Source organism: Sorghum bicolor, chromosome 3, assembly GCF_000003195.3.
Source record: "Sorghum bicolor cultivar BTx623 chromosome 3, Sorghum_bicolor_NCBIv3, whole genome shotgun sequence".
Classification (NCBI taxonomy): Eukaryota; Viridiplantae; Streptophyta; class Magnoliopsida; order Poales; family Poaceae; genus Sorghum; species Sorghum bicolor.
In genome coordinates, this window is record NC_012872.2 from 65,838,503 (window position 1) to 65,862,945 (window position 24,443).

At 41.8% G+C, this 24,443-nt stretch overlaps 3 protein-coding genes and 1 long non-coding RNA gene across 6 annotated transcripts; 3 read left to right on the top strand and 1 right to left on the bottom strand.

The window, feature by feature from the left end:
• LOC110433476 lies at nt 389-16,350 on the bottom strand. 3 transcript variants are annotated; one of them, XR_002450910.1, is made up of 6 exons: nt 8,548-11,337; nt 8,299-8,429; nt 7,978-8,061; nt 3,263-3,346; nt 1,293-3,176; nt 389-1,068 (listed from the first exon to the last, which is right to left on the bottom strand). It is a non-coding gene; the product is annotated as an uncharacterized LOC110433476 (long non-coding RNA). The 3 variants fall into 3 exon arrangements; XR_002450908.1 differs by lacking the exons at nt 8,299-8,429; nt 8,548-11,337 and adding an exon at nt 12,641-16,350; XR_002450909.1 differs by having other exon boundaries at nt 8,299-11,336.
• Nucleotides 1,902-7,482, top strand: LOC8085390 (probable leucine-rich repeat receptor-like protein kinase At5g49770). The gene is made up of 19 exons (XM_021455688.1): nt 1,902-2,025; nt 2,655-2,775; nt 2,845-2,916; nt 3,104-3,178; nt 3,277-3,348; nt 3,436-3,585; nt 3,684-3,758; nt 3,843-3,914; nt 3,985-4,056; nt 4,151-4,219; nt 4,291-4,365; nt 4,442-4,513; nt 4,614-4,745; nt 4,837-5,306; nt 5,385-5,543; nt 5,758-5,897; nt 5,986-6,205; nt 6,303-6,538; nt 6,618-7,482. The coding sequence occupies exons 1-19, from the start codon at nt 1,941-1,943 to the stop codon at nt 7,113-7,115; spliced, it is 2,865 nt and encodes a 954-aa protein (XP_021311363.1). The 5' UTR covers nt 1,902-1,940; the 3' UTR covers nt 7,116-7,482.
• LOC110433754 (probable leucine-rich repeat receptor-like protein kinase At5g49770) lies at nt 16,627-17,097 on the top strand. Its single transcript, XM_021456323.1, has one exon. It carries the CDS (start codon nt 16,687-16,689, stop codon nt 17,095-17,097), a length of 411 nt encoding a protein of 136 aa, XP_021311998.1. The 5' UTR covers nt 16,627-16,686.
• LOC8055293 (L-ascorbate oxidase homolog) lies at nt 18,232-20,813 on the top strand. The gene is made up of 3 exons (XM_002456487.2): nt 18,232-18,643; nt 18,767-19,870; nt 19,969-20,813. Exons 1-3 carry the CDS (start codon nt 18,375-18,377, stop codon nt 20,270-20,272), a joined length of 1,677 nt encoding a protein of 558 aa, XP_002456532.1. The 5' UTR covers nt 18,232-18,374; the 3' UTR covers nt 20,273-20,813.

The following is a 24,443-nucleotide window of genomic DNA, read 5'->3' on the forward strand; positions in this document are numbered from 1 at the left end:
TTCTGACCAGCCGGTCGCACCTCGATCACATTCTCCAGTTAGTTAGCTACCTTATCTATCTCAATCGAGGCACTATTTAATTATTTATATATAAATAAAGTATTTTTTTGGAGTTCCCTAAAAATATCATGGCTTTGCAAAACCATGAGGTGTTTTGATGTGAATTTTGATTAGTTTAGTAAACCATATTATTCCTAAAACAGGTCTTTTGGGTGGAACTATACATTGTTGTGCACAATCATCCTTTTTGGTTTGACAAGTTCTGTCCATCAAATTGAACTCGGTCTAGACATGATATGAACTCGGCCATACTCCCCGGTCCCCGCTGCACAGAATTCACGTGTTACCAGAAATCCAGGATAGACTGAGTAGAGCAGTCAAATTAAACTTGTTCCAAACACATTGAAGTTTTTTAGATGAGAAGTAAACGGCATCTGGCTTTCCCTCTGACCGTTATTCCGCCCAAGAATCGCCCAACAACCGCATTTCATCATCCACAACGAAAAAAGGGGGAAAGATACTGCCAAACTCTGTTCACCAACATTTGCAAAGGCAACATATACGACGGGCTCAATGGCGAACAAGAATAATACAAAATTGCAATCACGCACTGAAGGAACGGGAGAGAAAAGACGGACAATTCCTTTCAAGAAATCTTTCATCGGCCAGTGCAAGCATCAGCCTGCCGGCCACACTTTGGCTCCGTGCAGAAAGAACCTTCTGTGTGCATGCAAGCCGTCCTCTATCTGCATTTTCTGGCATGCACCAAAAGTTTATCTGCCTGGCAAGCTTTCGGCAATCCCGACAAAGGAACCAGTTGAGCATGTGCATCCAAAACCTGGCCTTCCGGACCCATTTTCTATTAGTGAACAAATAGCATAATCATTTGCCGCCTCCCCTCAAGAAGAAGAAGAAAAAGAACAGTCGGACCCTTCCAAATGTGTTTAGATAAGCCCGTTGTGTTAGAGCCAGGTTTAAACCGCAGCGTTTGCAAACTGCCAAGGATTCCAGGAGAGCAGTGCAATCGTCTGCACATTCTTTCTGACATTCCTTTGAAGCTTTTAGTGTCTGCAAGTGAGAGAAACCCTGCCTCATCATTTATTTTTTCAAAAGAAGGGCAAGCGCATTGTTGCACATATTATTAAAAGAAATTGACTTGATCCTGTTTCTATGGCAAAACCGGGTATAAAAACCAAAAACTGCTCGGCTAAAAAGGTCAGCATGAATAATCAGGTTTCCCAAGGACAAACCAACAATGGGTACATTCAAGGGGGGACTCAAAGCATACTTACGTAATATCCTTGTCATGACGCCAAATCCACATCATCAGAGCTAGCAGCCAGGCCCAGGTCCAATGCACATCTCCTCTGGCTCTTACCTGCACAACGGAAAGAATACAGCAGTTGCACAGCATAACACGTTTCTGAAGTGTGGGCCTATGTCGCAACTGTCCAACCTGTGGCCGTATTAATCTAGTTAACTAATAACCATGACCGGGTCAAAGCTTAGAAAGAAGCAATGTTTAAGGTTTTACCCCGTTGAGGACAGGAAGCAACTGCCCCACTACCAACTAGGAATACAGAAACATTTTTCTTCAACCATTTCATGTTTTGATCAGTTCAACTGAGCTCTTTGTAGCCTTGTTTAAGGCTTCCCATACGGTTGCACGCGTGCGTTCTTATGAGCATATCCATTGCTTGGACCCATTAACCAGCCCAGGCAATAATTGACGAGAGATTCTTCTGAATCGGGTGATGCAAGATTGTTTTGGTTGAAACACTATCTGCTTTGCCTGGTTCCAACCTCTGGAAGAAGAGCGGCGCCATTTGGTAGCAGCGCTTGTCCATTAGCTCATTGCATAGACTTCTCCAAGGATAGCCATCAGAGTTAGCTCTGGTCTGCTGCAACTTGTGTTGAGGCCTAACCCAGAAGAGCACGTCATGGTGGCGATGCAGCAGCTGCTACTTCTGTTCTTGCTCTTGGTATACCTCCGGCCAAGTTTCAGTCAGACGAACTCCCAAGATGGTAAGCCTTGATGTTTTGCATTTGATCAGGATATAGGAAGCATGCTGCCATCTTTGTAGGATAGAATTATCCACAGAGTGCCCTGTTGACCTGAAAAAATGTTCAGCTAGATTAGTTCTACCAGGATGATAATCTGAGAATGTTTTGATTACAATGAACATTAGTTACCAGCAGATAAAAAACATTTAACCTCATTCAGTTACATCAAAGTTTGTTCATTTTAAATTTGGCTGTCTTCAATTTTTTAGAATTATTTCTATTCAACAAAACAAGAAGATTTTTTCGGCATAAGTCAGTTTGTGTTACCTTTGAATTAATGTTTTTGCATCAGTTCATTAGTCAACGTCATGCAGAACTGTAATGTAATCAAATCCACAAGACCAAATGGATCACATTTAGAAAGTCGTGGTTATGTATGAAGTATGTTCTCATGATAAAACATAAAGCTTAACACTGAACAGTGTTTTTTTCTTGCTATTTTCTTTCTTAGGCTTAACTCTCTTTGACTTCCTTGAAATGGTACTTGCATATATTCTCTCACATGAATTTACGATCCTAAGAACTAATCAGCTACTAGAGTTATTAATGCAGAAATGAGCAACTGATGTTGGCTTAATGATTTTCTACAGTTGCTGCACTTAAGGCTTTGATGGATAATTGGAAAAATGAACCAGAAAGCTGGACAGGTTCAACCGATCCCTGCACCTCCTGGGTTGGAATTTCCTGTTCCAATGGTCGGGTGACAGAAATGTGAGTGCTCAATAAAACTTCTTCTCTTAACAAATAATCAAATGCTCTGATGAAACCTGGTGTTTGCAGGAGATTAGCAAGCATGAATCTGCAAGGTACATTAAGCAATGCCATAGGCCAACTATCTGCTTTGAAATATCTGTGAGTCCCCTGTCCTCGGAATGAAAATAACTCACTTGAACTAACAATAATAATTAAGAATTTTCTCAAGAAATCTTATCACAACATAGAACTACAGTCAGTTAGATGCTAGTACAACCTACCAGTTTACCTAGAGATCAACAAAAGAGAAAACATCCATTAAGCTACTGCCATAAACTACATGCAGGGACCTGTCTAATAACCAAAACCTCGGGGGTCGACTTACTCAAAATATTGGAAATCTGAAGCAGCTCACCACTCTGTAAGAAATGACATTTCATGATAACACTATTTTTTTTGAGGGGTCTGCAAAGATCACCAAAAAGGAGGAGGAACGCTGACCTACCTTGGTTCTCTCAGGATTTTGCTTGGATGCAAGTTCACAGGGAATATCCCGGAAGAAATAGGCAACTTATCACAGCTCACATTCCTGTAAGAAGTCACTCAAATTCAGAAGAAAATAAAAACGGACAATATTCTGTTTGTCATTTGAATTCAGCTAACTATTTCCTTGTGCAGGGCACTAAACTCAAATAACTTCACTGGTGGAATTCCACCAACACTTGGCCTCCTTTCAAATCTTCTCTGGTTGGACATGTCACAAAATCAGTTGTCAGGACAAATACCAGTTTCTCCAGGGTTGAATCAACTTGTCAACACGAGGCATTTGTAAGTTCTCAAATGTCTTACCAATTCTAGCATAAAAAGAAAAAAAACAGTAGCTTGAATGTTCTAACTCCGTACGATTGCATACATGCAATCAACAGCCACTTCAGTGAGAACCAGTTGACAGGCCCGATGAGCGAAAGCCTTTTCAGTGCCAAGATGAACCTTATACATGTGTAAGCTGTGTTCTTCATTTGCAATAGCAACTCTATTTATTTCTATCACCACAGTATGTCACTGCTTTCTGTAACCGTCGCCAGGATATTTAATAATAACAACTTTACTGGACCAATCCCAGCATCTCTTGGACAAGTCAAATCACTTCAAATAATGTAAGTACCAGATAAATCACGTTCTCCATCAATCTTGCAGTGTTTTGACCATTTTCACAATTGTTGCCAGCCGACTAGATCATAACAAGTTCAGTGGTCCTGTTCCCAATAGTATTGCTGCCCTAAGTAACCTGATGGAACTGTAAGTAACTAAATTTCAATGAATACCAACGGATATTTCATGATACTAGAAAATTACATTGCAAATATCCCTTTTGGTTCTTGTCTTCTTGCAGGAGCTTAGCAAACAACCTACTGAACGGGACCGTGCCAGATCTCACTGATGTAACCCAGCTAAATTATGTGTAAGAAAAATATACCACATTCAAGTTAACGATTTGTTTTTCTGGAGTTAATTTTTTATTTATCTAAGCAGAGACCTAAGCAATAATAACTTTGCAAGCTCGCCAGCACCAGGATGGTTTTCAACGTTGACATCCCTAAATACCATGTGAGTTTTTGAAGATTGACGAAATCAATTAAATGTAAAACTACAATATAGATAATGTTTCTGGTTGGATATGCAGATTTATGGATCATGATGATCTTAATGGGACAATCCCTAGTGCTATGTTCAGTCTCCCCAACCTGCAGCAAGTGTAATTCATCATTGACTTGTTCCATGATTCCCTTGAATATCTAAAGAGTTCAACTGAGTAATTTGTAGTGCATTCTGTGACGTCACATCTTGTCATGCAGATCACTAGCTAGGAACGCGTTCAGTGGGAAACTTAATATGACAGGTAACATCAGCTCGCAGTTGCAGGTTGTTAATTTGACATCTAATCAAATCATCGAAGTGAATGCAACAGGCTACAGCAACAGTCTTATGTAAGCATTGTCCTCTCAAACCGAAATGATATGTGCTTGCATGCTTACTGGCATGCGTTTTTTAACCATCATAGTTTTTGTTCTTATCCAGATTAATAGAGAATCCTGTATGTTTGGATAACATTAGTTTCTGCACACTCAAGCAAAAGCAGCAAGTGCCATATGCCACTAACCTTGGCCCATGTGCTGCCATTCCATGCCCCTTTGATCAGTCACCAAGTCCAGTCACTTCACAGAACTGTGCATGCACCAATCCCTTCCAGGGTTTGATGATCTTCCAAGCACCCGCCTTCTCTGATGTCATAAGCCCCACGATGTTCCAAAATCTGGAGTCAACGCTTATGCAGAACCTTAGCCTGGCACCAAGATCAGTTGCCATTTCCAATGTTCAATTCAGTCCAGGAAAACCTCTAACATTCACAGTGAAGATTTTTCCAGCCAGTGGAACGAGCTTCAATCGCTCAGAAGTCATAAGAATCATTTCTCCTCTGGTCAACCAAACTTATAAAGCCCCAACTAATTTTGGACCATACAGCTTCATAGCGAGCACATACTTTCCAGGTATGTAAACAGTACCATTCCACAAGGTGTGTACCATCTTTGTTTGACGTATCTTGAATTGGTAATCGTCCATTTCAGCTCCCAGCAATAAAAAGTCCTCAATGGGCAAGGCTGCAATAATCGGAATAGCAATCGCGGGTGTTGTCCTTATTCTTGGCCTTATTGTGGTAGCAATATATGCTCTAAGACAGAAAAGAATAGCCAAGGAGGCAGTAGAGCGAACTACAAATCCTTTCGGTAATGTGTTATTTCACAGCTAACTTCAGTCCAATAGAAGATGTGGGATGTATGTGCATGCACTTGCATCCATTTTGAGCTAGCTACTATATTTAATTCTAGGGTACCCTTTAATTCTATGTGTACCAAAGATTAAAGACTAGGAAGATAACTGTACTTAGAAGCATAATGATATGTCTCCCGATTCATTTTTGTTAATGCTTTGGTGCCACAGCATCATGGGGAGCTGGTGGGACAGACAACGGAGATGCACCACAACTGAAAGGTGCAAGATACTTTTCATTTGAGGAACTGAAAAAATGCACGAATAATTTCTCAGAAACTCATGAGATAGGATCCGGAGGATATGGGAAGGTAATTCAGTTGCCGTGTTGGCCTGTTCACAGTTAGACACATGTGTTTGCAAAAGCATCTAACATAATATTTTACTCTGTTATAAAAGGTGTACAAAGGAACACTTGCAAATGGGCAAATAGCTGCAATAAAACGTGCACAGCAAGGATCCATGCAAGGTGCAGCTGAATTCAAGAATGAGATAGAACTGCTGTCCAGGGTTCATCACAAGAACCTAGTGAGCCTAGTGGGTTTCTGCTACGAACAAGGGGAACAGATGCTGGTTTATGAATATATTCCTTATGGGACATTAAGGGAGAACTTGATGGGTATCAACTACAATACTCACTCTAAGTAACACAAATTTACTTAACTAGTACATATGCCTACACAAGAACATAGGACCTAACCATGACTTGATTGCAGGTAAAAGAGGAGTGAACTTAGATTGGAAGAACCGCCTCAGGATTGCCATTGGCTCAGCAAAAGGTCTAGCATACCTCCATGAACTTGCTGATCCACCAATCATACACAGAGATATCAAATCAACCAATATCCTTTTGGATGAAAGTCTCAATGCTAAGGTTGCTGATTTTGGTCTTTCAAAACTTGTGTCTGACACACAGAAGGGCCATGTTTCTACCCAAGTAAAGGGAACATTGGTATGTATTTTGGATATTCTCTGGTGCCTGTTCACCTAAGAAACACTTTCGCTGATTCCTCTTTTTGCATTGTTGCTAGGGCTATTTGGATCCTGAATATTACATGACGCAACAGCTCTCTGAAAAGAGTGATGTCTACAGCTTTGGAGTTGTCCTGCTAGAACTAATAACTGCCAGCCAGCCCATAGAGAAAGGCAGGTATATTGTCCGTGAGATCAGGACAGCAATAGATCAATATGATCAAGAATACTATGGCTTGAAGGGCCTAATCGATCCAAAAATCCGGGATTCAGCTAAATTAATTGGCTTCAGGAGATTTGTACAGTTGGCTATGGAATGTGTGGAAGAGTCTGCTGTTGACCGCCCAACAATGAATGATGTGGTGAAGGAACTTGAGATCATCATACAGAATGAAGGGGCACGATTGTTAAACTCAGCGTCTTTATCAGTTGAACAATTTGGAAACAAAAAGAGTCAAGATCCTTATGCAGAACATTTGCCAATGAATGATGAAAGCAGCAGCAACACTTTTGACTACAACAGTGTGTATTCATACTCAGCTGTTCAACCGAAGTAGATAACAGTCTCCACTCTTTGTTTTTGTTGAGGGATGTATTATACGACATTAATCTTTTTTTTCTGTTGATAAATCAATGAATGAATATTTCAGAAACACACTAGCAAAATGACTTGCTTAAGCTGAAACAGAAGTGAATGTCTGATCTATCGATAAAACCATTCATGCCCCTGTACTACTTTACACTTACAACATAAAAATAAAAAAAAATGTCTGAAAACAAATATCTCTTTTCTAGTACATGCCAAGACAAACATTATTATGTGATATGAACTGTTTCTCCCGATGCATTTGTAGTTTCTATAGTTATCAAATGTAAATCCATTAGTTCTGCAAACAATGCTACATCAAGATTGAAGGCAGCGACATTCCATATGGTTATAAATTACAAACTAGCTACCATTTCTTGACAACTTTATGTCAGATTGGCCAGTTGGATCAAGAACTAGTCCAAGACAATATCAGAGAGAGGCCATGGCCATGAAGTTGTCAGTGGATGCCAATATGTGAGTACAAAGGACTGATGGGGGACAATATTATAACTGATGTTTGCCCTTTGTTGACAAAGAAATGATTTAGTAGAGGCATTGCCCATGTGTGTTGAAATATCTTTGTTTTAATTATGTTAATTAACAGTAACGAAGATAACTCAGTCATCACTACTGTAATGCATGTCTGCTGCACTTCTGTAGAAGTAGCAGGGACAAGTGCTATGGAAAATGTTCCCTGCACTAATTGAGTACCATCTGCAGCCAGTTGGGAGAATGGGAAAATTCAAAGATATGAATAATCAAAAGCTAATGAAACCAAAAATACCAATAAACAAACTTGAATTTAAGACGTGGGCAAAACAAGAAAGTACCCTGCAGAAACAATGGAAGTAACTATGTCGTTATCTGAGCTTCCAAAGCATTGACATCGTTATTTCAGTTCAGCTCATCATACACTGGATCAATGAAAAGAATAATATCAACTACATGACATGTAAAAGCAAAAGTATTATGAAATGACAAAAAATACTGTATCCCAACCACATTAAGTTTACAACCTGTAAGCATGAGCAGGCTACATAAATTTAAATAACAAAACAGACACCAGTTGTCACAAACACATCCACGTTCAAAAGTTTAAAGAAACATGTTGACAGCATTGTGACTTGCACCAAGACACCAAAGACCTATACCTGGGAGAGTCCTCAGACAAACAGGTCATTCAGGGATCCATGGAAGAGTCGGTAATCCTTATGCAACTCTGTTGTTTTACACGCCTTTCCATTTCCTTGGCTTACTCTCTAGTTCATCACTAAATTTGCAGCTGGTGCAACCGTGCAAGTCTCATGAGGAATATGCAAGCAAGTGTAAATTGTGCTGACCTATTCCTACTCAAGGGAACATTCAATAAAAGACCAAGCCTTTGGTGATCAGTTGTAAACCTTAGAAAGCTCCACTCCTTGAAGCATTCACAACAGCTTTGTGGAACCCTGAGGTTCAGTGTGATTGTTGCTCTCAAAATGAAGGCATTGTCCATCCTTCTACTGATATTCATGATTTTGGCCAGTCTTCCTGCATTATTCTGTGATACAGATCCCCAAGATGGTAACTATACAACCTTGGTCTCTGAAACTTTCTATTCTTACTTAGACTAGGCTTGCAAAGTTATAGCTTAAGCATCTTGAAGCCTCACAAAACACACAGATTTGCTAGATGAGAAACCTTTTACATGCCGCACTTGTTTTCAGAAACAATCTTCTCTCCAAAGAAAAAAAAATGTTTCATGTTTTAGCATGCCTTTATCTTCAAGTATGTAATATCCAATGAAATATTGCTATGATAAGCACAACATCAAATGAAACAAAAAGTATCATCCTTCTTTATTTCTCAAGTTGGTGATCTTTCCTGATTTATATTGTGAGTTAGCAAATAAAGAGCAGTTGACAATAAAAGAGATGGCAATATCAAACCATGCAAATGAAAATGTAACTCAATTCCATGCTATGTAAATTGCTCAATAGATAATAACACAGATACCAATTGACAGTGGCTGCACTTCAGTCTCTAATTAAAGTGTGGCAGAACTTCCCATCAAGTTGGGAAGCATCAAATGATCCCTGTGGTGCACAATGGGATGGCATTACGTGCAACAATGGGCGAGTCATATCAATGTGGGTATCAACTAATAATGTTTCACTACTAGTTTTACTTTAACTTTCCATCCATCGAATTAAAAGTTCACGTTTCCAGGAGGTTATCAAGCATCAATCTTCAAGGCACATTAAGCAACAATATAGGCCAGCTCAGCGAGCTTGCTTACCTGTGAGTCATTTTGCATAGATAATTAAAGTTTATAAACTATCTTTAGCACTGTATTTTTCTGGTTCCAATGATAGACATATCAGAAGAGTCTGCTCAGCATTTTACTGCATAACTACTTTATTTCCATGTACTGAAAAGTAGTTTTGAAAATCTAAAATCTATATTTAAAGTTTATAAATTATCACTGGCACCATATTTTTCTGGTTCCAATTGATAGACATATCAGAAGAGTCTGCTCAGAATTTGACTGCATGATTACTTTGTTTCCATGTATTGAAAAGTAGTTTTGAAAGTCTGGAATCTTGTAGTTATTACTATTTACTAGACAGCATGATTTCAAATTTAAGCTATATACTGAAAGATTTTGGCTCCTGGATATAGGGGTGGAAATTGCAAGTTAATCCCTTCCAGCCAAGCCCAGTATTCAATACTCCCTCCGTACTAAAAAAGGAAGTCGTTTTGGACAGCGACACGGTCTTCAAAGCATAACTTTGACTCCTTATTCTCATAAAAATATTTATCAAAAAGTGATATATGTATATTATTATGAAAGTATTTTTCAAGACAAATCTATTCATATAATTTTCGCATTTTCATACTCAACTACTTAAAAGTTATTCATGATTTATATTCCCAATGTTTGACCCAATGTTGTCCAAATTCCAAAACGACTTCCTTTTCGAGTACGGAGGGAGTACATGTTAAAAACATTCAAGAAAATGGTTGCTGCTGTACTTCTATCCTAATATCCTATGCAAACGTCTAGAGTTTATGGACGAGTTTCCTAATTCAACTGTGTAATATGGCTTTTGTGTGTGCACTAAATAGTTAAAACTAACAGAAAAGATTTCAGCTTACAGTGTCAACAACCTATAGGTTTCAAACTTTCAATTGATCTGTACCACAGAAAAGGAACTTCCTAATTGACCTCCATAAGACATCATATTCAATTCAACATTTGCTGATCTCCTATGTCTTTGCCCAGGAGGTCTGGTTTATAACATAGTTATTAGGACCGGACCGGACATCGAACCAGTGAGACCTTCGGTTCACTGGTTCACTGGTCTAACTGTTAAGAACCGATTGAACCACCGGTTCGATTATTTTGGACCGGATGAATTGAACCGCTCACAAATACTTTGAACCAGTGTAATTTAATAATATACAATGAATAATTAGCAACATATATTTATTCGATGCACACATTAAATGATAAAACACACAATTATATAACCAAATCTAGAGTTGTTTTATAAGATCTGTAAAAAATACACATGAAAAAAGAACATAAGGAGCACTTAAAAATCAAATACTAATTTAAATATTCATCGCTATAAAAACAATCTTAGATGCTGAATACTATTTTAAATATTCATCGTGATAAAAAATAATCTTTAGATGCTGAAATAGATTGCACTAGTGCGAGCTCCTTGAAATAATCAAGATGAATATATTATTTGTCTATTTCAAAGCTCATATTAAAAAGTTATTATTTTTTTGAATTTTTTTTTAAAAAAAGCGTTGCAGCTGGAGCGCCACCAAAGTCCAGTACGCAACTACGCATGCATGCAAATGTCGAGTACTTCAAATCTCCAATCCCCAATCGCGAATCACTAGGGGGCAACGGCAACAGTAGATAGGTGGGCGCTGCATGGTCCACTCTCCCTGGCAGGCACAGGTGCAGGCATGCCAACAGCCAGCAGCCAGAGCATGCTGCCGCACGCCACCTTTTTCGAGCCGCTCCGGTATGAATGGAACCGACTGGTTCACCGGTTCCATAAAAAACCAGCCGGTTCGTCTGGTAACCGTTATAGGCCTTGTTTAGTTCACAAAAAGTTTCAAGATTCCCTGTCACATCGAATCTTTGGTCGCATGCATGGAGCATTAAATATAGATGAAAATAAAAACTAATTGCACAGTTTACCTGTAATTTGTGAGATGAATCTTTTGAGCCTAGTTACTTCTTGTTTGGACAATGTTTGTCAAATAAAAACGAAAATGCTACAGTAGCCAAAAACAAAAAAAATTGCGAACTAAACAAGGCCATAGTCTCTGGTTCGGTCTTCTACCAGTCACGGTCCGGTCCTAATAACATAGGTTTATAATACTCCAGAGATTGGGATTGAACTCCATCCCTCCAACTTTCACTAGCAAATTTTCAAGCTGGTGGTCCTGGGCAGTCAAGGAAGTAGAGAAAGAGACTAGAAAGGGGCTCAATTCACTTACCTTTTTTTTCTCCAACTACGCAGGAGAGCTGCATGTCATTTCATTAAAGATAGAAAAAAAGATACAACGAGCCGAGTTTAGAAAGAACCTGGACACAAGGTCCCCAACACACACAGAAAATTAGACTATGTCTTTGCCAGAAAAAAATACGACCACCTGACCACACCGGAGACTAACTACGCGGGGTCAGCGAGACAGCGACCTCGCCAAGACACCACTAAGCTTTGAAGCTTCCACCATGCACCAAAGACTACATTCATCTCCTACAGACTGTAACAGCACTTGAATGTTTGGTGAGGTTCCTTCAAACACAGGAGTTCCGATGCTTCCATACTTCCCAAGAAACTAGGATGATGAGGGAATTCAGCCCCTTCCTCATCTCCATAGGCACCCTTCTGATGGCTGACTTCCAACAGCCAGAGAAATTTGAGGCCGTAGGTGAGGGCACAACAATGATCAGGAGCTACCATTCTAGTGGTTTAGGAAATCTGGAAATATCAGAACAATTACAGCTTTTAATGGAACAAGTCCGAGTATCAGGGCTGTGCTGCAGACAGTCCAGATGAACATCTTGTGGTGCTCTGCTGTAGCAAAGGCATTCCAGGAGCTGCTGCCAGGTCGTTTTCTGGGGATAACACCCCTGGTCCTGGTAGTTTGATGGTTGCCCACTGTTGAAAAGGGCCATTTGTGTCTTGTTTTCTCCTGATTGTGGTGTGGGTGTGTTTATGTGAGTTTTGGGTGTGTGTTTTTGGGGGGCTATGTCCCTCTTGTGTAATCGAAATGATACATAACTCTCTTGCGTGTTTGAGGGGATAAAAGACATCATATTCACTCATACGTTATGATGCATGCAGGGACCTCTCGTCCAACAGTGGTCTTAGTGGCCCACTACCCACTTCAATTGGCAACCTCAGGCAGCTCACAACACTGTATGTCCTGGCCCTAAGTGCAAATTCTTATATATCATAATGCATCAATGAAGCTTACCTAATGCGTTGTGATCTTCAGAATCTTGGCTGGCTGCAGCTTCACAGGAGGCATTCCCGAAGAATTAGGAAACTTGGTGCAGCTCTCATTCTTGTAAGAATTATTACACTGAGAATATCTTAATCCCAACTCAGTGTTCTTGTTACCTCACTGCTGCTGCTTTGCCTATACTGATGAAATGGACTAGCGATGAAATATACTCTGCAGGGCAATGAATTCAAACAAATTTTCAGGCAGAATTCCCGCTTCAATTGGCCTACTCAAAAACCTCTTCTGGCTAGACTTGTCAGAAAATCAACTTTCTGGTCCTGTTCCGATTTCTCCAGGACTTGACCTACTTACAAACACCAAACATTTGTAAGATCCTCTAACATTTCTTATCTCTCATTAATCAAGAACGGATGATCAGTATGCATGCTTTTACTCGTGCTCCTGCCATGCTGATACTCTGTTCCGATCAATTAACAGCCATTTCAGTAGAAACCAATTAACTGGTAATCTCGACGGCCTCTTCAGCCCTAGCATGACACTCGAACATATGTAAGGCAGCACTAATTTCTAATGCCAGTAATGCTTACACATTAAAGTATTGTACTGACCACTTTGTTTATCTTCATAAGATTATTTGACAACAACCAATTGACTGGTTCTATCCCTGCTGAACTTGGTAGCATCACCACCCTCCAGATTCTGTGAGTATATAGCCATTTTTCTTTATTCCAAACATATTCTCAGCATTAATGTTGACTTCTTTGCATCTTCATCAGCCGATTAGACAATAATAAATTCACAGGAGCAGTTCCAACCAATATCAGCAACCTAGTTGACCTAAATGTACTGTAAGTGCTGTATCAATTTTTACCTCCCGGTCAAACGACAACACATAAGCATAAGTTAAGAGTTTCCAGTGTATTTCATTTGAATAACTATCTTCTGCAGGAATTTTGCAGACAACCAGCTGCTTGGAACAATGCCAGATCTCAGTACCCTGACAAAACTTAATGTGGTGTAAGATATCGCCCTTGTCTTCTATTCTGCACTGTCATCAGATATAAACATGGTGCCAAGTACTAATGAATTTTCTTTTCACACCCAGCGATTTAAGCAACAATTCATTTGATCCGTCTGCCATACCAACCTGGATGCTGACAGTGGAAACACTTGCTTCAGTGTGAGTTGTTTAAGACATGCACTACAAGTCTCACTGCACTATATTTTCTCATTTAGTGAAACAATGTCACCTTGTAAAATCCTAACATGCAGAGCAATAGCTTCTGGAGGACTGTATGGTCAGATTCCCAACAGGATCTTTACCTTGCCCAGACTGCAGCAAGTGTAATTTTCTGGAAACATACAGCAAGATAAATTTTAATAACTAGCAAAGTTTCACATGTTTGCTTATTTTTGTCACTGATCAGACAGTATTCTAAGCAATAATGCCTTCAACGGGACACTTGACATGACTGGCAGCATCACTCAACAACTGCAGCAAGTCAATCTGCTAAACAACCGTATAGTTGCAGCCCAGATAACACAAAGCTACAACAGAACACTAGTGTGAGTACTTGCATGCTTCAAAACCAAAGACGACATGCTGCTTCTAGTCCCCATTTACTCACTAGAATTGTCTCTTCCTCTATCGGCAGACTTGTGGGAAATCCTGTGTGCTTGGATCCTGACTTCTCCAGTAGCCCCTTTTGCAGTATCAAGCAAGATAGCATAACATCATACACTACTAGTGTAACCCATTGTGGTTCAGTTTCTTGTTCCAGTGATCAAAGTCTAGACCCTGCGAATTGCGGCTGCGCCTATCCCTACATGGGTAAAATTTTTTTCAGGTCACCATTGTTTGCAGACTTGAGAGACAATGAGCACTTTCAGCTATTGGAAGCTAGCCTCTCAACAGAGCTGGGACTGCAACATGGTTCAGTTTTCCTTTCTGATATCCACTTCACCAGTGATGATAACCTCCAAGTTCAAGTCAGACTATTTCCATCGACTGGAACATCCTTTAACTTGTCAGAAGTAACGAGGATAGGCTTTGATCTTAGCAATCAAACTTACAAGCCACCACAAGGTTTTGGACCTTATTACTTTGTTGCAGATCCATATGTCCACTTTGCAGGTATTAAAATAATCAAATCTAATCATGTAAAATTATGTCTGTATGCAAGTAATCATGCATGAAATACATTAGGCTATCTTGTCTCAGGACCAGCTGATGGTGGAAAATCGCAAGTAAGCACAGGTGCTGTCGCTGGAATTGCAGTAGCATGTGGTCTTATTCTGATTGCTGTAACTTCTGGGGCAATATTTTGTTTATTACAAAAGAGAAGAACTAGGGAATTATCAGGACAAACAAATCCTTTCGGTGAGATTCCAAATAATATGGCTGACAACTGTATAGCTCTCAAAGCTACCAAACATTTCTTTAAGAAGAAAAACATTAAATTATCAGAATGTGTTTTCCATGGTTGCGCCAATTAATAAAGTTCTTTATTTTGTAGTAAATCTATACACATATATATAAAACCAGTGAGAAAGACACCCCGATATAAAACTAATAAAACCAGATAAAAAAGTCTACATGACCTCTCATTGATAAAGCAAAAATGGGAAACATGTATGCCATTTATTTGATGAGAATGGATTGTAACAGTATAGAGTGCCAATGGTTTGCTAGAGCTGTTACAGACTTCCAGATGTATAACAAATACAGCTTATTGGTGCTAGATTGTACAAAAAATACAATTTTACTTCATATAAGAATATCCATATTATCATGTTATGAGATTACCTAGAAGTGTAATTAAGCAGGATTCAAGTTAGTTAACTAAATGGTAGCCTGATAGGCTGTAATTTAGAGATATGATCAACATATACAACAGAATTGACACAGCTATGTATACTAACTAGGTCAGCATGCCAAACCAACATCCAATTTTCGAATCCTATTTAAATACCCAGTCTTTCAAAGCTTACAAAATTGTAGCAGAAAATGTGTCTAACTACAAAAATATAGTGTTCAGATGCATGTAAGCAGTAATAACGCATAGAAAAGGTCAAAATAACTGTAGTTTGCTAAAACTTCACTGATTATTTACCTCATCCATATTCAAATTTTAGCTTCATGGGGAATTGCAAAAAAGGACAGTGGAGGTGCTCCACAGCTGAAAGGAGCAAGGTTCTTTTCTTTTGATGAACTGAAGACTTGCACCAACAATTTTGCAGAGAACAATGAAATAGGATCAGGAGGTTATGGAAAGGTAAACAGCTATGCATACAAAATAGATGATGGAATAAAACATTATCCCAGCCTCTGCATTATTGGAGTTCCTTTTAAGGAGTTTTACATAGACAGCTAATAAATGATTCATCTTCACATGTGAAAGGTTTACAAGGCAATACTGGTAGATGGAACAAATGTGGCCATAAAACGAGCAGAGTATGGATCAAAGCAAGGTGCAGTGGAGTTCAAAAATGAGATTGAGTTGCTATCCAGAGTCCACCACAAGAACCTGGTAAGTCTGCTAGGATTTTGCTATGAACAAGGGGAGCAGATGCTGGTATACGAATATGTCTCCAATGGGACATTAAGACAGAACTTACAAGGTATGTACATAAAACCTAGTAGCAAATCCTAAAGTGTTACATTCTTCCCTGTTCCTTTCCCATTTTATAAGAAATATATTTGTTATGTAGCTAGAGGAATTTACCTGGATTGGAAGAAGAGGCTCAGAATTGCTCTAGGATCGGCAAGAGGATTAGCATATCTTCATGAGCTCGCGGATCCACCTATTATCCACAGAGATGTCAAGTCCACAAATATCCTTTTGGATGAAAACTTTAAACCAAAAGTGGCTGATTTTGGTCTGTCAAAGTTAGTTGCAGACACCGAAAAAGGCCACATTTCCACTCAAGTCAAAGGAACGTTGGTAGGTTCTTTGGTCACAGTACTTCATCAATTATTATATTAAGCCCATTGGTTACTCTTGGCATTGACGGTCAATTTCATGTCATAGGGCTATTTGGACCCAGAGTACTACATGACACAACAGCTCTCAGATAAGAGTGACGTGTACAGCTTTGGTGTCGTCATGCTAGAGATACTGAGTGGCAGGTTGCCTATATCAAAGGGAAGGTATATCGTCCGGGAATTCAGGATGGCTATAAACCCCAATGACCACGACTACTATGGCCTGCAAGGCATCGTGGACCCAGCCATCCACGATGCCGCACATACTGCAAGGTTCAGAAGGTTCGTGCAGCTGGCCATGGAGTGCGTGGACGAATCAGCCTCGCGGAGGCCCACCATGAACTCTGTGGTGAAGGAGCTTGAGGCGATGCTGCACAGCGAGGGGCTGAGCTCGGGCAGTTCATCCACCCTGGAGTTTGAGCACGCGGGGACCGCCTCCACCTCGCACCTATACAGTGGAGAGGTGGTCATGGCCCGCTAAACAGCAGCGGCACACTCTGAGCTTAAACACAGCGAACAGTAGAGGGACTGCTCAGTTTGCTGCGTTTTCTTTTCCCTGATCATTCGGTTGTATTGTATCACTCTCTAGCTTTACTTGATACATGTACTGTGCAAAATTTTCCCAAGGATTGCGAGCTGCTATGCTATTACACAGAATTTTCCGCAACCATAATTTGATTACCATACCCAATATGGACGTGAAATCATCTCTAGCAGAATTATTATTTAGTAAGTAAAACATCGGCAAACGCATCGATCGAAGCCTCAGAGTCCCCTAGCATTTACTGGTGGGGGTGGGGGCGGGGGCGCTCGAATTCAAAACCTCTGGCGAGTTAGGGCGGTGGTTAATGAGCGCGAGACGGAGAGAGAGAGGAAATGCAGGTTGCAGGCAGACCTCCAGTGTGGTTCTCGAGGACGTGGGCGGCGGTGGTGCAGAGGAGCCGTCAGCCGGTGTCCGCGTGCTTGCTCGCGCTTCTGCTGGTTCGCCTCTCCTCCTATCCCGACGGCCCTCGCCGACGGTGTAGCCGCCGTCGCCTCCCCAGTCGGCCCACTCCCCCTCTCTTCCGTCTCCAGGCTCTGGCATCCTTCCCTCCCCACCCCTGCCTCTCCCCCTCCGCGAGCGGCGGTGCGGGTTGTTAAATGGGCCGGGCTGCCTCCGTTGCGTAGTCGTGTTCTGTTGCTATCCCGTTCCTTCCTCAATTCTCAATGCTGGACGCAAAGCGAGCAGGCCGAGCCGGCGGCCCGTGAACGTGTCGTTTCACTCCACGGCCTCGGGCAGACCCGGACTTTCAGACGCCACGTGCCCAAACACATGAGCGAGTGAGCGAGCGAGCGCATGACGATCGACGACCAGCAGGCAGCAGTCCAACACGACCACACCGCATCGACCGACCGACGCATGGTGTGCATCATTCATGTCATGCAAGAAGGGGTCAAGAATAGGATAGATAGAAGAAGGGGCGGAGGCAGCCAGATCGGCGGGGTGGCAGGGCGAACGGACGCGCGGGCAAGACGGGAGGGGCATTTGCCGTTTGTGGGCAAACCACCGCGCCACGGACAGCGCGGGCACCGCTCCTTGCAACGGGCGACGGACCCATAAAAGGCGTGGCCTCCCGGCTGCCTGTCCCCACTCGCTGTGCCCGCCACCGGCCGGATCGACGACAGCATCTCTGCTGCGCGCGGCGGCTCGATCTCACACCGACACACAGCAGGCCAGGCGCGCGCATAGGCGATCGATCTCGAGGGCCCCCGCGAGGGATGGTGTGGTCGGCTGGGAGGATGGCAATGCGAGGCGCCTCCGCCGCGCTGCTCGTGCTGGCGCTCGTCGCCGCGGTGGCGCGCGCGGAGGACCCCTACCACTTCTTCGAGTGGAAGGTGACGTACGGGACGAAGACCATCATGGGGACGCCGCAGAAGGTGATCCTCATCAACGACATGTTGCCCGGCCCTACCATCAACTGCACATCCAACAACAACATCGTCATCAATGTCTTCAACATGCTGGACCAGCCGCTCCTCTTCACCTGGTAAGATCAGATCGATCGATGCCCATGTATGCAGATGCCATCGCACCGATGGAGGCCGGCCGGACTACTTTGATTGATTGATTGCTGGTGCATGCTGCCTACACATGCGGCATGCGTGTGCAGGCACGGGATCCAGCAGAGGAAGAACTCGTGGCAGGACGGCATGCCGGGCACCATGTGCCCGATCCAGCCCAACACCAACTTCACGTACCACTGGCAGCCCAAGGACCAGATCGGCAGCTTCGTCTACTACCCCAGCACCGGCATGCAGCGGGCGGCGGGCGCCTACGGGCTCATCAGCGTCCACAGCCGTGACCTGATCCCGGTCCCCTTCGACAGGCCGGCCGACGACTTCCCGGTCCTGGTCGGCGACTGGTACACCAAGGACCACGCCGTCCTGGCCAAGAACCTGGACGCCGGCAAGGGGATCGGCCGCCCCTCGGGTCTCGTCATCAACGGCAAGAACGAGAAGGACGCGGCGAACCCGCCCATGTACAACGTGGAGGCCGGCAAGACGTACCGGTTCCGCATCTGCAACGTGGGCATGAAGGCGTCCATCAACATCGGCATCCAGAACCACATCATGAAGCTGGTGGAGATGGAGGGCTCCCACACCATGCAGAACGACTACGACTCGCTGGACATCCACGTCGGTCAGTGCCTGTCGGTCCTTGTCACCGCCGACCAGAAGCCCGGCGACTACCTGCTGGTGGCGTCCACCCGGTTCATCAAGGAGGTGAGCACCACGACGGCCGTGATCCGCTACAAGGGCGCCAGCGCGCCGCCGCCCGCCAAGCTGCCGGAGAGCCCCAGCGGGTGGGCGTGGTCCATCAACCAGGCCAGGTCCTTCCGCTGGAACCTGACGGCGAGCGCGGCGCGGCCCAACCCGCAGGGGTCGTACCACTACGGGCAGATCAACATCACACGCACCATCAGGCTCGGCATCGGGCGGGGCAAGGTGGACGGCAAGGAGCGGTTCGGCATCAACGGCGTGTCGCACGTGGACCCGGAGACCCCCGTGAAGCTCGCCGAGTACTTCAACGCCACCGACGGGGTGTTCCAGTACGACCTCATCGGCGACGTGCCGCCAGCCAAATCCGCGCCCACCAAGATGGCTCCCAACGTCCTCCGCGCCGAGTTCCGCACCTTCATCGAGGTGGTGTTCGAGAACCCCGAGAAGAGCATCGACACCTTCCACATCGACGGCTACGCATTCTTCGCCGTCGGGTACGTACATACGCCTTTTAATTTAATTTAATTAACGGTTCCCCTGTACGTCCCCGTCGTCTTCGATTGCATGCATGGTTGATCCGGTGTGCATGCAGCATGGGCCCGGGCAAATGGACGCCAGCGTGCCGGAGTACGTACAACCTCCTGGACACGGTGAGCCGGCACACGGTCCAGGTGTACCCGAGGTCGTGGACGGCGGTGATGATGACGTTCGACAACGCGGGCATGTGGAGTATCCGGTCCAACATCTGGGAGAGGAATTACCTCGGCGAGCAGCTGTACATCAGCGTCACCTCGCCGGAGCGGTCGCTCAGGGACGAGTACAACATGCCAGAGACCAGCCTCCGCTGCGGCAAGGTCGTCGGCCTGCCACTGCCGCCGTCCTACCTCTCCGTCTAGAGCATCGGCCGGCCGCCGGTTCCCCTTCACCACGATGGCCGCGCACGGTGCTGTACACAAATTAAAAAGGAGTAATTTGTCCCCCACCCCAAGCTCGTTTATTCTCTCGTCCCGTCGTCGTCGTCCGCTTCGTTTTCGCTTCCTACCGCGAGGAATAATAACACCAACCAAAAAGGGGCTCAAGACTTGATCAGTGTGGGCACCAGTCACTCACTCACTCACTACCAGGGGCGACCATGGAAAGAGGCGATGATGGCCAGCTGCATGCATGCAATGCATGCATAAGTAACACCTCGAGATCAGACGCCGTCTCGTCTCGAATCATTGTAGGAGTTTAAGTATATGATGATTGATATGATGATATATAAGCCTGTCTATCTAATAAGTCCCTCAGCCAAAACTGTTCTTTATATTATGTATATGTACATGCATATGTCTCCTGATTCAACTTTGATGTTTATTATCTTTCGCTTAATTTTTCGTACTGAACTTTGTGTAACTTGGTATATGGATCAATAGATTGTGTAATCACTTTATACCATGCCTTCCAGTTCCAGCTGATAAGAAAAAAGAGCATCCGTGAGCATGCAATTCAGTTTACAGTACATATAAGTATAAACGAACCCTCACATACTAACATCCTGAGTCCTAAATCCTACCTAAAGCAGCTGGTAGGTAAAAGTGTGCCTCACCAGCAACACACCAAAGCATCTTATAATAGTTTGAACCGGATAACTATGACACCCGTAAAACGGCCGGAAACGATCGAAAAACTTCTAAATTATTTTCTACTTTTACATTTGAAATACGAAAACAAAAACAATAAAGACAGACACGAAAACGAACGTGAACTTACGAAATATCGAGAATTCCAAAAACGAACCAATTCGAGCAGATTTATATCGAACACGGTCGATATACGAAAACTCAATACGGAATATCGACCTGTAGTACCATGTGCATGACTAAGTATATGCACGATCAAGTTCAAGTGCATATAATGATTAAAAAGTGCATGATCCTTGGTCTTAGGTATTTAATACACTAGCCCACACATAAAACAAGTCTAGAACAAGCAGTTAATAGCTAGTAGCAACGAAGCTGGTCACCAGTAGAAGTAGAAAGAACGCAGCTACATGGTGAATAGTTTGTAATTGGGTTGTATGACTGTGCAGTTGGCTAAATTTGGTTTAAACCAAATTTTGAATTCAAAATATTTCAAATTAAAAGTAGAAAATAGAAATCGGTCAAAAATATCTAAACCGTTTTATACTTTTACATTTGAAATACGAAACATCTAAAATACGAAAATGAAAACGGTAAAATCGGACAAAAAAATACGAATTTGATCGAATCAAATATAGAAAACGAGGTGGTTCGATTTGGAATATTTCCGTTCTATTTTCATCCTTAACCCTACACGCTAACTATTGTTCGTGCTGCAGTTCTTTTATACTGCCAGAAGATACACGAATACATGATGCACCAAAGTTAAACCGGAACAATACGTTTGTTTTAAATTCGTGTGCTCTGGAGATCACAAGTTCATGCACAGTGCAAATTAGTGAACCTTGTTAGAGCTAGCTAGACCTCACTGACTGTCCTTGAAGTTATCATAGACCATCCACCACCTCTAGGATTTCTCTATAAAAACTTAAGGCATGTTTAGTTATAACTCTAGTGTCAGCCAAAATGATTATCCGAGGTGGACACCAAACCGCCTTCGTGCACTCATCGCTGTTAATTGCGACTAACAAATCAAATAAAAAATGAAAAAAAGACCACCGAGCCCGGCATGGGAGACCTGTGGCCATGCTCGCTCGTCAGCGCATCCATGATCAGGCTAGGTGTATGCCGCCCCTTGGTGAAGCCACCGAGGGGCACGCCGCGCTGCACCACGAGCAGTCCGACCGTGTGCCATTCTTAATCGACTTATTTGTTTAGCTGATCATGACAGAAAGTACTGTTGAGTGATTTGTTGTGAGAGAAAAACACTGCTGAATGATTGGTAGATTCAGCTGATAAACTCAAACAGATAAGACGGATGAAGCCGCCGAGGAGCTCTCACCGCTGCATTCGTGAGGAGCCCATCATATGGATCCACCAAAGTAGGTGGGTTGACCCCACACATATATACTGCCAGCGCGGATCTCACTAGCCCACCTTTGAGCATGAATCTCGTCACCACTAGGGGAACACATATGTCTAGAACTCCTACAGCTTTTTTGCATACTCCATATCATCAGCTTTTACTGATAATAATGACTCGAGGGATGATGGACATAGCAAGACTGACCACATGTCATACTCAGCAAGTGTAGTAAAATAATGATATGTATACGTTTAAAAGGATAAGCTCATGGTTTACTGTGTGGCAAGCAATTTAGTTTTCAATTTCTATTAAAAATATGATTAGTAAAGTTTAAGTAAATCCAAACAACATTAGCATTGAATATATATACAAACATAATCTATACCTACTAATAAATTGTGAAAATTTCAGTCTGCCAAAATTTTCTTGTGCCCCATCTAGCCTGGAAATCCGTTTAACGTCTGTAGGAGAGAAAAAGAAAATAGAATATTTTCTAGGGTTCCCAATGTAAAATCACGTTTTATGTTTTCTCTTAGCTCTCGGAATCGCTGGCCTCGGGCGTCCGCCTCTAGAAAAGCAAAAATAAAATAATTTTTTTAAGAGTTCCCAATACAAAATCTCCTATATTCTATTAATTTTCTTTTCTTTTATTCTTTAATTTGGCTGAAAATTAATAAATATATAATAATTCATAGAAAATCTAAAAATTACAAAACAAATTTTGTTCAGCTCCACATATGTAAATCCATATAGTAAACAAAAAATAGGTGCAAAGTGTTTGTCCTATTAATTTACTTTTCTTTTATTCTTTATATCGGCTAAAAATTAATAAATGCGTAGAAATTCATAGAAAAATCTAAAAATTACAAAACAAAATTTGTTCAGCTCTGCATATATAGATCTATGTAGTAAAGAAAAAATATCACAAATTTTAGTATATTTTTTGCTGGAGATGCTTGCCTATGCTTTTTAGTGTAAAATTGAAATTGTAGTTATCTTGCTTTAATTATTATAAAAAAATTATGGTAGCATATTTAATGTGATGCTTGATTTGTGGTAAAAGTTTTAGCACCATTCCTGCATATCTCACTGATTTACTAATTTACCTAAATTTATGCTTGCTAAATAGTTGAGCATCAATTTAAGTATGTAAAAATATAAAAAAGATGCTTCCAGTACCTTTGCACGATGTGTTGTTATATCATATGACACTTCATAAGCCCATGTGTTTATAATCTATATACATTTAACTAATATATCATATTTTATAGGAATCCTAATCTAAATAAAAAAATAAACTAGCAACAAACTTCTCATGTTTCAATATAATACTATTTTTATTATTAAATAAATATGTCTCCAAGCTACATAATATTGTAAATATTAACTATCTCATACCATAGATGTCATGGTTATCAATAAAATAAATTATGGACTTTAAATTTTATAAAAAATATAAATATAAATAGATATCTAACATTATGTCACAACTTTTTATGACCATTTGATGTTTTTCTCCCGTTGCAACGCACGGGCATATTTGCTAGTCATAATATAAGTATCAGATTATTAGCCATTCAATTTTATTAATCACGTCAGGGCTAAACCACTCTTAACCGTGAACTTGTCTACTATAATAGTTTAACAATCTATATAGAGGTTTTTTTTCAAATTACACAGTATAACACATATATGTATAGATTGTATACTTTATCCACAAGTCAAGATTCTTGTATGTGTCTAGGGCTGCGACCCCATTTACCCAGTTCTAAGGTGAGTCGACACGTTCTCCCTATGAACTGCTTCTATCCATAAAAGAATGCAATTCTTTTTACGAGAAATCAAACAATTTAAACTTTGATTGAATTTAAAAAAAAAGTAAAAAATATTTATCATACAAAATAAGTACCATTAGGTAAATTATGAAATACAATTTTGTAGTAAACTCTATCGGAGACGAAGATGTTAATACTATTTGTTACAAGCTTGGTCAAAGTTCAAATAGTTTGACTGGCATAAATTTCATAATTATATCCTTTTGTGAATGAAAGGAGTAGATATATTAGTATAATAAAAAAA